Source organism: Muntiacus reevesi, chromosome 10 (assembly GCF_963930625.1).
Source record: "Muntiacus reevesi chromosome 10, mMunRee1.1, whole genome shotgun sequence".
NCBI lineage: Eukaryota > Metazoa > Chordata > Mammalia > Artiodactyla > Cervidae > Muntiacus > Muntiacus reevesi.
In genome coordinates, this window is record NC_089258.1 from 7,732,302 (window position 1) to 7,747,531 (window position 15,230).

General features: G+C 52.1%; 1 protein-coding gene across 1 annotated transcript in view; it reads left to right on the plus strand.

Annotated features, from left to right (window-relative positions):
- NFX1 (nuclear transcription factor, X-box binding 1) overlaps positions 1–6,531 on the plus strand; it is a 68,755-nt gene extending 62,224 nt beyond the window's left edge. The window contains exons 20-24 of the mRNA XM_065946629.1: positions 1,133–1,231; positions 1,848–1,914; positions 3,301–3,446; positions 4,108–4,209; positions 5,261–6,531. Coding sequence (XP_065802701.1) covers positions 1,133–1,231; positions 1,848–1,914; positions 3,301–3,446; positions 4,108–4,209; positions 5,261–5,333 — 487 coding nt within the window. The 3' untranslated portion in view covers positions 5,334–6,531. The remainder of the gene's footprint in view (positions 1–1,132; positions 1,232–1,847; positions 1,915–3,300; positions 3,447–4,107; positions 4,210–5,260) is intronic.
- The last annotated feature ends 8,699 nt before the right edge of the window (positions 6,532–15,230 follow it).

The following is a 15,230-nucleotide window of genomic DNA, read 5'->3' on the forward strand; positions in this document are numbered from 1 at the left end:
GGGGATAACAGAGGATGAGATGGTTGGATGGCATCATTGACTCGATGGACATGGGTTTGGGTGGACTCCGGGAGTTGGTGATGGACAGGGAGGCCTGGCATGCTGCGGTTCATGGGGTCACAAAGAGTCGGACACAACTGAGCAACTGAACTGAACTGAACTGAACTGAAACTGCTGGTAAAAAAGTAGAAAACCTAGCAATAATAAACCAAATTCTTATGGGCATTAAGCTTGTAAGAGATCCCTGTCTCCTTGTAAAGGAAAACTATAAATGCTAAACTGAATTTTAACTATCTTAAAAAAAGGACATAACCAGGTGTTGGTGAGATGCCACGAGACTCATACAACTCCTTGTCAAAGCACAAACGCATTGTTGGAACCCTTAGACCTTGATGATATGGGTCTCAGGTCCATGCTATTTAATGCAGTTATGCCACACCTGGAAACATTTTCCAGAGAAATAATCCTAGAAGGTTTTTGCTCGGAGATACTGTGTTACTTATAATATTCAAAAACTGGGGGACTCTTAAAGGAACCTAAATGGGGAATGCTTATGTAAATTGTGGGACATATAAAATTAGAAGATTATGCAGCTGTTAAAACACAGGGAGTGTGAAAATCAAACAGTAATATGAGAAATGCTAAAAAAGATTCAGAGTTTCATGTACTACTTAAAGAAGAAAAGTATAAAAGGAAGCACATTAAAATTAACGCAGCGCTTATGTTGTTAATGGAATTCTTTATTTTGTAGACTTTCTGTAGAGTGATGTTAATTTTAGTATTATCTTTCTATTATTCATCTGATGTTCAGGTGAAACCTCAGAGGAAATATATCCCACTGACCATCCCCGGTGCGTGCCCTCCCTCAGCCTTCTCTTCACCAGACAGTCTTAAGTCTCTAGTGTCAGCCTACAGCTTGCTCAGAACCATCTAAATCTGTCTTACTTGTTTTGTTCTGTGAAGACAATTCAGTATCTTGTCCCAAGTTGTTCTTATTCTCCTGAATAATCAGGTTTACTGACATGAGATGATTAATGTATAAAAAACGTAGAACCTGGTGGGTACTCTGTTACTATGAGATAATTTTCCTCCCCCTCCTTTCCTTTCATTTACATACTTCACTCTCTTTCAGGAGGTTAGCAGAGGCATTTCATATCAGTGATGATTCTGATCCTTTCAACGTACGTTCTTCAGGGTCAAAATTCAGTGACAGTTTGAAGGAAGACGCTAGGTATGTGACTTGATACCTACTTCCTTAAGTGTGGCTTACCAGATGTTTGCTCTTTTAAGATTTGCAGCCCTCTGTGGTTGAGCCAGTTTGTATATTTATATATTATAAGAGATTATATGGTATTTAATAAGTCATTCTCTTGGTTTCTCAAAACTGTCCCATTGAAGAGTTGAACTTGGGAAGTGTGTGTGTGTGTGTGTGTGTGTGTGTGTGTGTGTGTGTGTGTGGCCCCTGTGATAGGAGGTGGGGCCCTCCAAGGGTTGGACTGGCTTGCAGTGAAGGGTCTCTGGCTACATTCCTCCTCTGCCCATCCAGGTCTCCGTCACATGGGTGGTCTTCACTTGGGTGGTAACTGTCTTATTTTCGTCTTGTCTCCTGGCCCGCTGATGACTGTTTCTCTTTCTGTCTTCTTTCTTCTCATAATTGTTTTCTTGTTACTTTTTTTCCTTTGTTCCATCACATTCAGCCTTCTGTTATCTGACAGTTCCTGCCTGGCCTCTGCAATTTTCCTGCCCACATTGTCCACTGTCTGCACTGTATAGGCAGAGGGTGGATGGAAGGGTTTCTCAAAAGAGCAGAAACAAATGAAATTAACTATGGCTATTTCTCATTTCAGGAAGGACTTAAAGTTTGTCAGCGATATTGAGAAGGAAATGGAAGCCCTCGTGGAGGCCGTGAATAAGGTTGAAACCAAAATATCCAACTCTACGTGTCTCTAAGGCCAACTTGATTAAAAAAAAAATCAAGTCCCAGAAACATTGTCAGTGTAAAGTAGTTGTAGGAAAAAGTCACAGCTGCCTTGAGGATCCTTACCTTTCTCCAAAGCCCAGCCATTATAGCATTCATGGAAGCTCTAGCCTGGTTCAGGGAAGATATCTGCAATAATATTAAATGTAAATACACATCCTAGCCTTGTGCCTAAGAATGGGAGGAGACACTGTGGGTGAAGGGGATTCAATAAGGATACTTAGGAAGACATGCTAACTCCTCAGATCTCTGATGAGCTTCCCTGGTGGCTCAGTGGTAAAGAACCCCCACTTGCCAGTGCAGGAGATGCAGGTTCTCCCTGGGTCGGGCAGAACCCCTGGAGGAGGAAATAGCAGCCTGCTCCAGTATTCTTGCCTGGGAAATCCTATGGACTGAGGAGCCTGGCAGGCTGCAGTCCATGGGGTTACGATGAGTCAGACATGACTGCATACGCACGCACGGAGATCTCTGAAAGACTGTTGTATGATTGGACTCGCTGGTGCTTATTACCCCAAAGGCAGGAAAGAATATATTGGGCAGAGATAGAAAGTTGAATGAGTAGAGTTGAACAGTAATGGTATCAGTTCCTTCAGGAGAGGGAAGCCTGTCCTGGAGGCAGCCGGAGATGTCGAGGAGGTGGCTTTAAGCAGAAAAGCCTCTCATGTGTCAGTAGCAGCCAGCCCTGCGGCATCTCCCTCTTCATTCAGAGGGCTTGTGAGTGAGGGAAAGATGGCTCCTTTGACTCCGTATCTAATGAAAATAGGTCTCCTTCCCGCCGCCTACTCACCCTCTGCCCTGCCTCCCTTCTGTTCCCACTCCCCAGCAGGATGCTAGCACAAAGGAGAAAATGGAATCGTTCCCCTCCTAATTAGGAAACCTGAGCAGATGTAGTTCTCTGCTAGCGTGTCTCTGTAAACTCACGATTTTTAGTGTGGAGTGTACAAGTGAGATTTTCTTGTTTTGTAACGCTTCAGTTTATTTAGTCATTTCTTGACCTCACTCACTCCCCAGTTAGAGGCCCTGTGGGAGCAACCATTGCACTGTCCACATAGGCTCGGTTCACTCGCCCGCTGCCCCCCTGGCCCCAGCCAGCTGCTGCCACGTGGCTCACAGAGGAATTGCAAGAAGTACATCCCGCGCCCTTCCTGCCCCAATCCCGCCACCTTGCCCAGCAGGCAGTGGATTGCTGTGTCCCTGGGCCTCCCAAACTCAGTCACCTCTTACTGGCCCAGGCTGTTCCAGGACAGTGAGAAGGACCTCTATAGGCATAGCCTGTTTTCAAAATGATGTTTACCAGTCAATCTTCCTTTTCCTCCATACAGGGGAAAATTAGTAAGAAGAGCCACTGCTTCCCCCCCATGAACAGAGACCACCGCCGGATCATCCACGACCTGGCCCAGGTGTACGGCCTGGAGAGCGTGAGCTACGACAGTGAGCCGAAGCGCAACGTGGTGGTCACTGCGGTCAGGTGGGTGGGTCTCGCCGTCACAGGGGAAACTGCTCGGGGGGGCCCTGGGCCTGAGAACCTGGGCTGGTCGGTGACTAGTGCAGGAGGGCTGCACTGGTCCTTGGTGCCTCCTTGGGCCTGGCTTGGGCTGTTGTTTTTCTTCCTTCTTTGGAAGATTAGGTGAAAAGTCTGCCTCTGGGCCAACTATTCTGACTGATATAAGGCTCTGAACCAGAGAGTAAAGCCCATGCCTCAGACCTCAGAGCAGACATACCTACAGCACATTTCACATCAGATCCATCCCTAGTTCCCTTGTATCCTCCTGGCATCGTGGACACAGAGTGCTGGCCTGGGACTCAGGGCATCCTCTGTGAAGAGTATTGGCCATTAGAGGAGACTAAAGCAGGAGTGTGGGCAAGGAGGGGACTGCAGGACCTAGGGTCACTCTCCGAATCTGGGGAGTTGGAAGAACCTCCCAACAAAGAAGACTCAAGTGAGATGAGAGGAAGCAGGTCGTGGGCCCAGCAGAGGTAGATGAAAGGGATGAAGATTAATCAAAGGTGACAGGTCATATCAGAGAGTGCCCTGCACCATGTTAAGAGTCACAGACTGGATTTCCAGCTGTCTGCCTGTCTCCACAAACAGGTCTCGCTTTTCAATATTTTGTGTTCTGACTTTTCAGAGGGAAGTCCATTTGTCCTCCTACCACACTGACAGGTGTACTGGAAAAGGAGAACCAATCACGGCCTCCGCCACCGATCGCTCATCACAGGCAGACAGACAAGTAAGGATCCGTTAGCTGCTTCCCAGAGGGCCCTGTCTGTCCAGAGACTCCAGCAAGGAGTGAACTGCCCTGAGCTGCACTAGCCGTTGGCGCCTCCTTGGGCCTGTCCTTGGGGTGTTGCATTCAGACATACGACATTTGACTGGGATGCTGGACACGTTTGTTCATGCCAGAGGAGTCCCAGGTTTGCTATTTGTAATGCCCACTTGCCCTCCAGGGAGCAAAGGCACTTGCCATCATTTCCATGGTCTAGATGGTGACGCTGGGAAATGGATTCAGTCTGCCACACCAGGTGATGTGGGAACATCACACACTCACAGCAGTTACTCTGGAGATAGAAGTGGGATTCTAGGGGGCCGTTGGCAGTGAAGGGGGAAACTTTCGTGTTTTGCTCTGCTTACGTATGGTTTGAATCATTTTCCCGTATGCTCGTGATGAAAGAGAAAAGAAAACTGCATGAGCCAGCAGCAGGTCTGGCAGGTGTTTTCTCAGCCAGGAGCAGAGAGGGGTCGTCATCCTGCCTTCCCTTCCCAGGAGGGGACCAGCTGCCCTACGCGGGACTAGGCCACCTAGCTGGAAGCTGTTGGGAACCCAGTGGGGTCTCTCCTCCCGCCCTGGCCTTCCACACAGAAGCACGCCAGAGCCTCCTGCACCTCTGGGAGGGCGGGTAGGGACGTGTACAAGGTCACCAGGAGGGTCCTAGCCGTCGAGGCTCCCTTGGAGCTGGACGGGACAGCTCAGTATGGCCCACTAGGCACAGCGTCGGCCAGGGGTCCTGGGGCCAAGTAGCTCTCAGGACCAGCCCCACTCCTTCCCTGGGGAAAGACTTTATTATGGAAAAATTTTAGAATAGAAAGAATAGTGTTGATATATTAATATAAACTCCTGCGTGCCCTTCACCAAATTCCAGCAGTTACTTGCTCATGTGGACCGCGCTGTCTTAGCAGAGTCGCAGACATGGTAAAGAAGCTGACCCTTCACTTTCTAAAACTGGCCTGAATCGGTTTCCCCCAAGCAAGAAAAGGTTGCTCATTCTGTGTTTGCTTTTCAGGAATCCTGGGAACAGCAATTTACAGAAGATAGCGAAGGAGCCAGTAATTGACTACTTTGATGTCCAGGACTGAGGAGATCATGACACACTTAGGAAAAAAAAATGATTGGGTGTGATGGAGATTTTTTCCCCGCAGATAAATCATGCTTGTTCCCGACTGCTTGGTGGAGTCACAGCTCACCTACTGTCTTGACCTTGATACATGCAAACCGCGATTGTGTCAGAAATCCCCTTGTCCACTTTGCCGTGTGTAACGTGTCTCACTTTGTCTCACTATTGCCAGATCTCTGACTGGACGATCACTAGTGATTCAGCTGAATTTGCACAGGCTCCTCATACCATCACCATGCTTGCCCTGAGGGTTGGGGGAACATCGGACTTGATTTTAGTCAAACCGGAATTTTAGCCTGAAAATGTCACTTAGTCATGGTCTCAGATGTCCTTCCAGTTACCCATCCTCCTCCTGACAATGCCTTGCATTCTTAATCCAAAGTGATCACTATCTTCGGAAAGATAAAGGCTAACTTCTCAGTTCAGAATCCCAAACAACAGCTTGGTACACCACATCTAAGTCAGGTGTGCGGTTAAACCCAGCTGTCTGAGTCTTTTGCCAAAAGCTCTCCCTGGTCTACCTAGCTAAACTTACCTGAGTGGTCTTCAGTAGCATCAGTTCAGACCTAAGAGAGGACTCGGGGGACCTGTCTTCCAGAACCTGCAGAGGGCCTCTTAGCATCGAGCCTGTGCGGTGACAGGTTCCCTCTCCGCCGTGAGGGTGGGGGACATGGCACGAGCTCCTCCCACTGATTCACACCGTGGCCTCGCGCTGACCTGTGCGGGCATGACCCCTCCTCTCTGGTTGAGAAGGAGTCTCCTGGGCACCTGCCTTTCCCATGTCACTTTCTCCCAGGCCTGCAGCAACCATATTGGCTTTCCCTATCTCTGAGCTCTGGACTTCTGTTTGCATATTCAAAAAACTATGTGAGCGGTCCAGGGCTTACTCCAGCAGGCCCCCAGAGGCATTCTTCAGGCTCCTATAAGGCAGGTGCAGCGACAGTCACATTAGTTCAGCCCTCTTTGTGTTGGTACCTCTTCAACGGAGAGGCCAGACTTCCCAACACCTTCCTTCTGCTCCAGAAAAAGCCACAAACCCCAGAGCAACAGAAGGAGAAAGGAGAAGTGGTGTCACAAAACTGGCACTTAGTTTTACCAGGACAAGCAGGGCTGCCCTTTGGTCCTGACCCAGGCACTCTGCCTTGAAAGACATCAGGTCCAGCAGGAGGGGTGGGAGGGTGGGGACAGGTGGCTGGAGGGAGGAGACAGAGCCACACCTCGCCCTGAGCCCATTTAGCAGAGGGTCAGTGGCCCCACACCCAATAGGGGCCTCATAAGCATCTGTTTCATCTTTCGAGCAGTGGGTTGAGTGGGTGAGCTGTACTGCGAGAGCATCTCCACACCGGCAGGAGGTGGAGACCTGATCTCAGCTTCCGGCTCTGCCATGGGACGCCCTGCTGCTGCCTGATGGAGTGGAGCTACCACCTTCCTCACCAGAGTCCTGAGGATTAAATGCGATAATGTACACGGAGGTGCCTGAGCTGTTACACGTGCTGAAACTTTACAGTATTCGGAAAATATGTAGGCCCCTCTCTCCCCCATCATTCTAGCCAAGTAAAGGATTAGAATGCTAACCAGCCACTTATGGTGAACACGTGTATCCCTGCCCACGCTGGGCTGTGGTTGGCTGTGGGGAACAGACATGGCCTGCTCTTTTGCAGTTAGTAATCCAGAGCGGGGCACATACCAGAACAAATAGAGTGAGAGTGTTTGGTCTGGCACAGATACGTCTTCAGTCTGTTTATTAAAAGCTGAGGAGCCGTACAAGGAGTTTTCTGTGGCATGCTAGGAGGGAGTCAGCCCTCCTGCCTGGGGGAGCAACCCCTGGATGGGGAAGGAAGACAGAAGAAAGCGTTTGAACTGAGTCTTAAGATGGCAGACTGCCATTTGGAGGAGAGAGGCGTTCCGAGTGAAGGTAAAGGTAAAGACAAGCCCAGGGCTGTGGTTTGTGGGAGTTTGAGGGAGGATTGGTTGTCCAGAGTGGGCAGACAACTGAGGGGCCAGGTGATGAAGCTGGAGAGGTAGACGGGAGTCAGTTTGTGGGGAGCCACTGAGGGATTCTCAGCAGGGCATCACAGCTGGTGTTAAAGCTGAGGGCAGGAGGCGGCAGAGGTCTTTTGTGGATGCCCGGATGCTGTAGGTATTGTGAGTTTCTGGTGTGGCTACCCAAGTCTGCCCCCGTAGTGTGGACTAGCCCCAGACAGTAAATATGGGCATGAGTGTGGCTCTGGTCTTGACACTTCATAGACACTAAATGAGAACTTCATAGAATTCTAACATGTCAGAAAATATTTTTATATTTTTCCTACCATTTAGAAATGAAAGAACTATAACCCATGGGTTGTATTCGGTATAGAAGTAGGCAACAGGCTGGCTTTGGTCAGAGAGTTAGTTTGCCCACCCTCTTCTGGAGCAGTCACTCGGAGGGTGTCAAAGGGTTTAGAGCGCTAACTGAGGCAAGAAAGCAGCCCAAAGCTGCCGGAGTGATGCAGGTGAGGAGGAGGTGGTGGGGGCTGGTGCTGCGGAGGAGAGAGGTCAGGAGATCTAGGAGGGATGATAGGCTGCTGGTGTTCAGCAGGGGGCCAGACCCCCTCAGCAAAGGGGGCTGGTTCTCATGGCTTTGGTGGATTCTCCACTAAGCAGTGACCTTAGACCAAATCTTGCAAATCTAAGTAAATTACACTGTGTGCGGGCTAAAAGGAAAAACACCTCTATCCCTTCCATGGAGGGGGGCCCTCTGGGCATCAGGACCCCACTTTTGCTCCCTGAGAATCCAGTGGTATCTTCCTACCCCTCCAGCTTCAGTCTTCAGTGGGAGTTTACTGTTGGGACCAGAGCTTTCCAGAGGCCAACTTCTTAACTCTGGAATTCCCTCTGGTTTGTCTGGCAGGGCTGGTTCCACTCAGCAGTGGTACCAGTCTGGTGTGCTGTGAGAGGCTGTGTGCAGAATGGAGATGAAAGCAGTCCTCCCGATCGCGGGGTCTGGGATTGCTCCTGCCTGGGCCGGTGGGGGAGAGGCCAGAGGAAGAAGGAATGTCAGTCCTAGGGGCGGGGAGGCTCAAACAGTGGCCCTGAGGTTTGGGTTTGGGGGGTCCTTCCCAAGTGATGCCCGCGTTGCTTCATGCCTGAAGCCTGGAGACCTTGTTCTCTGAGGAAAACCTGCCAGTTTGCCCCCTCTTCCAAAACTGGTGGGGCAAGGAGGGACAGGCCAGAGCTGCTTCACTGTCACAGACCTGCCTGCCTTCCCCAGTCCCCTCACACGCCCTGCCACCCCCATTGGGAAGGTTCCACAGATGTCCCATAGTGTCTCCGTGGCCTTTCAGCGCTCACATATTCCAGGGTGTTCTCCAGGCCAGACCCACCCCAGTCTGAAAAGACCCAGCCAGAAGGGGCAGGGCTCCAAGGGCTGTGTGCCACGCCAAGTCAGGAATCCAGGCCTGGGGTTCCCCAAGCTAGGCCAGCAGAGGGGGCAAGTCCTCAGGAAAAGAGGAGCTGTAGTCCTGCCCTCAGCCCCCGCTTCACGCGCACCGCCTCCCGGGACACCCACTGCAGAGAACTCGGCTGGCCCTCCGAGCCCAACCATCTCCCTCCGCTCACTCTGTTCCTGGGCAGTTTGCTTCCAGTGTCCAGGCACTGGCTTTCCCACCATCAGCCAAGGAATATTAGTTCCTGCCTATGTTCTGCCCTGGGCCCTTGGGAGGGGAGTGGGCTGGCAGGGTCTGAGGGGTCGGGAGGGTCTCCCAGTGTCGTGTGGCAGCTCAACACGCTCAAGTTTCTGGAGCCTGTCCCAGGACTGTGTCTCGGGCATAGGGAGGGAAGGGACAGACATCGTGAGGCTGCTCTGGCAAGGCCTGGGGTCTTCAGTCACCTGCCCCCTTACACCACTACCACTGCCTGCCACGTGCGTGAGGGAATCAGGAGTCTTCACCTACCCACACTTTGCCAAGAGTCTTCTAATAGTGAAGAACTGTTAGCTTCTAAGTGGAAGCTGCTAATAGCTATTGAGCACTTCTAATAGCTTTCAAGCACTTTTGATAGACCAGGCACTGTGCTCATATCTTTTACTCCTCAAAGCCCATAAAGTGTGTATCGTTATTTTCTCAGTTTTATCTATGAGGAAACTGAAGGTTGGGGAAGTTAGGTCGCTTGCCCAAGATCACTCAGCAAATTGGAGATCTGAATTTCCTACTAGCTCTGACTCCAAAACCCGTGTCTGCCGGCTCCACGGACAGAGCAGCGGCTGTTCACGCAGCTCATTCTGAAGTCCCTGAGACTGCACAGCCCAGCAGGTCAGGACAAGTGGGAGGGAAGCTTAGACCGCGTTCCAGTGTAGACTACCCTGGGATGAGGCCGTTCCGTGCAGTGGCCATGCGGGGGCGGTGTGTATCCCCAAACCGGGGCCAGGGGATTGCTTATATTTTGCCTTAGGAAAACACTAAAATTTTTAGATGAGTTTATAACTGATATCTTTTAAGTTAATTACCTTTTCTTTTTTTTTTAATACTGTTTCTCTCTGCTTATTGGTATACATAGTGTAAGCACAGGAGGAAAAACATATCTGATGTTTCAAATATCTGAAGGGAGACCATCCCACACAGAGAAACAGCCAAGGCAGGTGCTCAGTGGTAGAAATATGCCTGTACCTTGAAGGGAACAGCAAAGCCACCAGGCCGTAGCGGGATGAGTAAGGGGGACAGCGGGATGGGTAAGGGGGCCTTTAAGTCACTGAAAACTTAGGGCCGAGGAGTGAATGATAAGATGTGGTTCGTTTCTGGAAAATGTCATCCCCGCTGCTGTATTGAGACTAGACTGTATGGATGTTCACAGTCGCTCAGTCGTGTCCGACTCTTTGTGACCCCCATGGACTGTAGCCTGCCAGGCTCCTCAGTCCATAGAATTTTCCAGGCAAGAGTACTGGAGTGGGTTGCCATTTCCTACTCCAGGAGACTCTTCCTGACCCAGGGATTGAACCCATGTCTCTTGCATCTCCTGCATTGGCATTTGGATTCTTTACCACTGCGCCACCTGGTACTTGGAGAAGGCAATGGCACACCCCACTCCAGTACTCTTGCCTGGAGAATCCCATGGACGGAGGAGCCTGGTGGGCTGCAGTCCATGGGGTCGTGAAGAGTCGGACACAACTGAGTGACTTCACTCTCACTTTTCACTTTCTTGCATTGGAGAAGGAAATGGCAGCCGACTCCCGTGTTCTTGCCTGGAGAATCCCAGGGACGGGGGAGCCTGGTGGGCTGCTGTCTATGGGGTCGCACAGAGTCGGACACGACTGAAGCGACTTAGCAGCAGCAGCAGCACCTGGGACTAGACTGTAGGGCTGAATCAACCAGAGAAGAGGCTGGGAACAGTCAAGAGGCCACTGCTGTAGTCTAAGAGCACGGGGACAGTGGCTCAAACCGAGGACTCTGAGAGGTGGTTGGATTCTAGACACAATTTGCAGGTCACACCTAAAGGATCTGTGGACAGATGGGATGTGGGGTGTGAGAGGAGGAGCCGAGATGACCTCAAAGTTTGGGGCCTGAGAAATGGGAAGATTGAATGTGCCTTTTACTGGGATAGGAAAGTTTGGGAGGAGCAGGCTTGGGAGAGGAAAATCTGACTGGGAGGCGGTTGTCCATGAGACTCTGAAGTCTGGAGACAGGACTGAGCTGGAGATCTAATTTGGGGAGCTGTTGGCATCCAGTGGTATTTAAAAACCGGTGAAGTCATTTGGGGAGGGCAGGTGATAGAGAAGAGTCCAAGGACTTTGCCCTGGGCACTGTCATCTGGAGGGCAGGGAGCTTTGGACAAGGCGAGAAGCAGACTGCCAGAGCCGGAGCTGGGCCCGAGCTGGGCCCGAGCTGTGTGACTCAGGGCTGTAGGGCAGTCCTGCGAGGCGAGCGTCTCTGGGGCATTTTTCCACATTGCCCAGGAGGCTGTGGGCTTCCCTCATGTGCCCTCACTTGTTTGAACCACCTGAGGGAAGGGACTGGCCCCAAAGCACAAGTCAGGTAACGCCCCATAGAGTTCAGGCTCCTGGCGTCAGGGGAGATCACAGACCTCGGCCGCTGCCTCCCCTTCAGCCATCTCTGAAACACCGTTTTCAGAGGGGCTCCACCCTCTCCCTCTGGGCCACCTCATCCACCTGCAAGCTCTTAACTGCCTCCCTAGGCTTAAAAGCTCCTTCTTTAGCCCAGGACTGGGTCTTTCCCTAGATATCCCACAAGTACCTCTCATTCAGCACACCCAACCTCCAGACTGCCCCCTGGTGCCTCCCCTAGTCAATCTCCCCTGCCCTGGCGCTGGGCCTCCATTAGGAGTTCATGTTCTTGTTAATGTCCCCTGACCTGGGACCAGAGGAACCAGGGCATATGTGGAGGAATGTGGGGGTGGGGGGGGGCAGCAAGGGCAAGAACACGTCCTTCCAACAGGAACCCCCGTCTGAGGAATCCTCTTTATCAGCCAGCAAGGGTTTTGTCGGGTCCCTGGAGGACTCAAAGGCTCAGCCTTGGACATATGACCTTAGCTGTGTCCCTGGGTGTACCTGCCTCTGAACTGTGTGTCTCAGCCTCCGAGCCTCCAGCACTCACTCAGGCGCCCCCCACCCCCGGGCCAGAGCATCCCCTCACACACGCTGTGGTACCCGCCCTCTGCCACCTTGGCTTCTGAACACAGACACAAGGGGAGACCATGAACTCTGGTAAAGTGTGCCCAGCCTTGCTCCATCAATGCCGATGGCCAACCTGAAACCTAAAGCACCTCCCTCCTCTGGGCCACATGACCCCCATTTTGCAGATAAGGAAACTGAGACCCAGAGAGTTTCAATAACCTGCCCGAGCTTAAATAATTTTATGTTTGGCTGTTCTGGGTCTTCACTGCCGCTCGGGCTTTTCTCTAGTTGCGGTGAGTGGGGACCACTCTCTGGTTGTGGTGTCGTGCTCACTGTGGTGGCTTCTCTCGTGGCCCTGGGCTCTAGAGCATGGGAACTCGATAGTTGGGGCTCACGGGCTTAGCTCCTCTGCAGCCTGTGGGATCTTTCCAGATCAGGCATCTAACCCATGTTTCTTGCGTTGGCAGGCAGATTCTTTACCGCGGAGCCACCAGGGAAGCCCTTAACTGTATGTTCTATTCACACGTCTACAGAATATATTTCACAGTTTAAAGACCAAACAAAACCCAGTAGAGAGCATATCAACAAAGGACTGGAATCCCTTGCTGAGCCAGCCTCCCCAGGCCCCAGATTCCTTGGTGTCAGATGGGTGTGATGACCTGAGAACCATGAGACAGTGTGGAGTGGTGACAGGATGCTCCCTCCCCGCGTGCCAGGCTGAGCTCATTCCGTCGTCCTGGCAGCCTGGGAGGCGAGTGCTGTTACGTCCTGTCCTTCCTAAGCTCATACAGCCAGTGAGCAGCAGAGCGGCTGTTTGGACCGGGAGGGCTGGCCTCATTGTCTGTGTTCTTAGATGCCATAGTTATGAATCCTGCACACGGGAGGCTGGGGCAGAGCTCTAGACCCGCTCTGGGTTCAGCCCAAGGGTGGGTTCAGAGCCAGGGCAGGCCTTGTGGCCAGAGCCTTCGCTCTCTGCAGTTGCTGGCACCAAGGTCTAGCCCCATGGCTCCTCCCACCTCCCCCCGGTCTGCGGAACCTCATCTGAGGAGGAGACAGACCAGGCAGATCGAGGGGCCCCCGGGGCGCGAGTGGGAGAGCGGCTGGCCGGGCAAGGAGTAAGAAGAGCCTCTTCCCAAAGCCAGGACCAGCAAGCTGAGGGCCAGACCTCCATTGGCAAAGCCCTGGAGAAGCTTGGCCTGGAGCTGACAGTGTTGGGGGGGGGGGGGGTTCCTTCTTGTCCCATCCCCGTCCCCATCTCAAACAGAGCCTCAGCCAGCCTGAGGCAGGGGGCAGTAATGGGGTCGTGATATGAAGCTTTGAAGTGCTGCAAGAAGTCAGAGCAGGTGGGCTCCCCAGATGCCAACAGGTCCCAGCCTCACTATACAGATAGGGAAGTTGAGGCCCAGAGCAGGGGAGGGTCCTGTGTGGGTCACGCAGTCAGTCCATGCTGGCCTGGGACTAGAAGAATGGGACAGGAGCTAGGGCTCCTATAGCTCACATCCCAGCCTGGCTCCCAGAGCTGAACAGATGTCCCTCTGGAGTCCAGCCAGGGAATGCTTGCAGGAGCGGCTGTGTGTGTGAGCAAAGCCCAGAACAGGGATAAGGCACCATGACCCCTGCCCCACCTCTTCTTCCTGCTTCCCTCCCTCCCTTTCTCCTTTCTTTCCCTCCTGCCATGTCACCTGCCTCTCTCCTCCAGAGACCTCCCTCTCCTCTGGCCCAGGCCTTGGCCTCACCTCTCTCCAGGCATGGGCTCAATTCACCCTCCCCACTCATTTCTCGTGTCTTCCACTGTTGCCCGACTCTTGCCATTCCAGCAAAGGTCCTTCCATGCTCAAGCCACTAGACTTTGCACTGGCCATTCCCTCAGCCTGGCTTGCTCTTCCCCAACATGTCCGCATGGCTCACTCCTTCACCATCTTCAAGTCTTTACTCATTTACCTCCAGTCTTCACACCCACACACACTTCCTATCCTCCTTTTTCACTTTTCCTGCTTAGCATATATCACGAACACATGTTTTGCACAGAATATCGGCTCCAGGAGAACAAAGACTTTTTAAATGCTTGTATCCTTAGCTCTAGGATGGCGTCTGGTTCTCTGCCAAGAGAACGAAGGGGTCTGTGCCGTGTGCCCAGAAGCACTCTGAGACCAGGTCACCTGAGCCTGACTCTGGGCTCAGCTTCAGCAGGAGGTTCCAGGCAGTGGGCTGACTATAGGTCTGAGGCATAGCTCCAGACAGCTGGAGGGGTTCTGGGTAGACGCCCTGGCTGGCCTGCCTCCAAAGCCACCTCCCGGGCACATGAAGATGCCAGAAGGCTGCAGTGGTCAGTGGGGCAGAGGAGGGTCTGTATATGTCCCTCTCATCTGTGACTGAGGCCTTAAGGTCACACTGCTCTGAAAGGAGCACCAGGGAAGAAAGTGGCCACCCTCCTTGTGTTCACGGGGTCGCCGAGGCTGAGAGGGGAACAGACTGGTCCAGGGTCCCAGAGGGAGGAGCTGACTGGCACTTCCGGCTGTGGGCTCCTCCCTAGACGCTCCCAGGCTCAGTCCCTGGCTCGGTTCCCCCCACGTGGGATGTCAGACTCACTCCCGTCTCTCCTCCACCCTGTGCCCCCAGCCCGCTAATCTCACCGAGCCCCATACCTGGCACTCTTCCCATCACCTCTTCTCATGCTATTCCTATTTCTTTTTCATCTTTTAAAATAAATGGTACTTTTGAATGAATATGTATCACAGTTGTATAAGCACAATCACATAATGAACCCCCAAATTTACCCCAACCCCAGAACTGGAAAATCACTACTAGCTTACCCTACTCCCATGCTCCTCCCCATCTTAGCACTGTCTCTGTCTCCATGAAGGAAGTATGCCTTTTTTTTTTAGTGAAAAATTGGTCCCTTCTCTCATAGAGTTTGCTATCTTTTTTTTTTTAATTTTTGGCTGTGCTGGGTCTTCGTTGCTGCATGTAGACTTTCTATAGTTGCGGCGAGCAGGACTCCTCTCTAGTTGCAGTGTGTGGGCTTCTCTTTGCGATGGTTTCTCTTGTTGCGGAGCTTGGGCTCTAGGGCGCTCGGGCTTCAGTAGCTGCGCCTGCCTACGGGATTAGTTGCCCCGCAGCATCTGGAATCTTCTTGAACCGGGGACTGAACCGATGTTCTCTGCTTTGGCAGGTGGATTCTCAACCACTGGCCCACCAGGAAAGTCCCTTTCTTCTTTTTTTAAAAGTAGTTTCATCACACGCGTGTATGCTCAC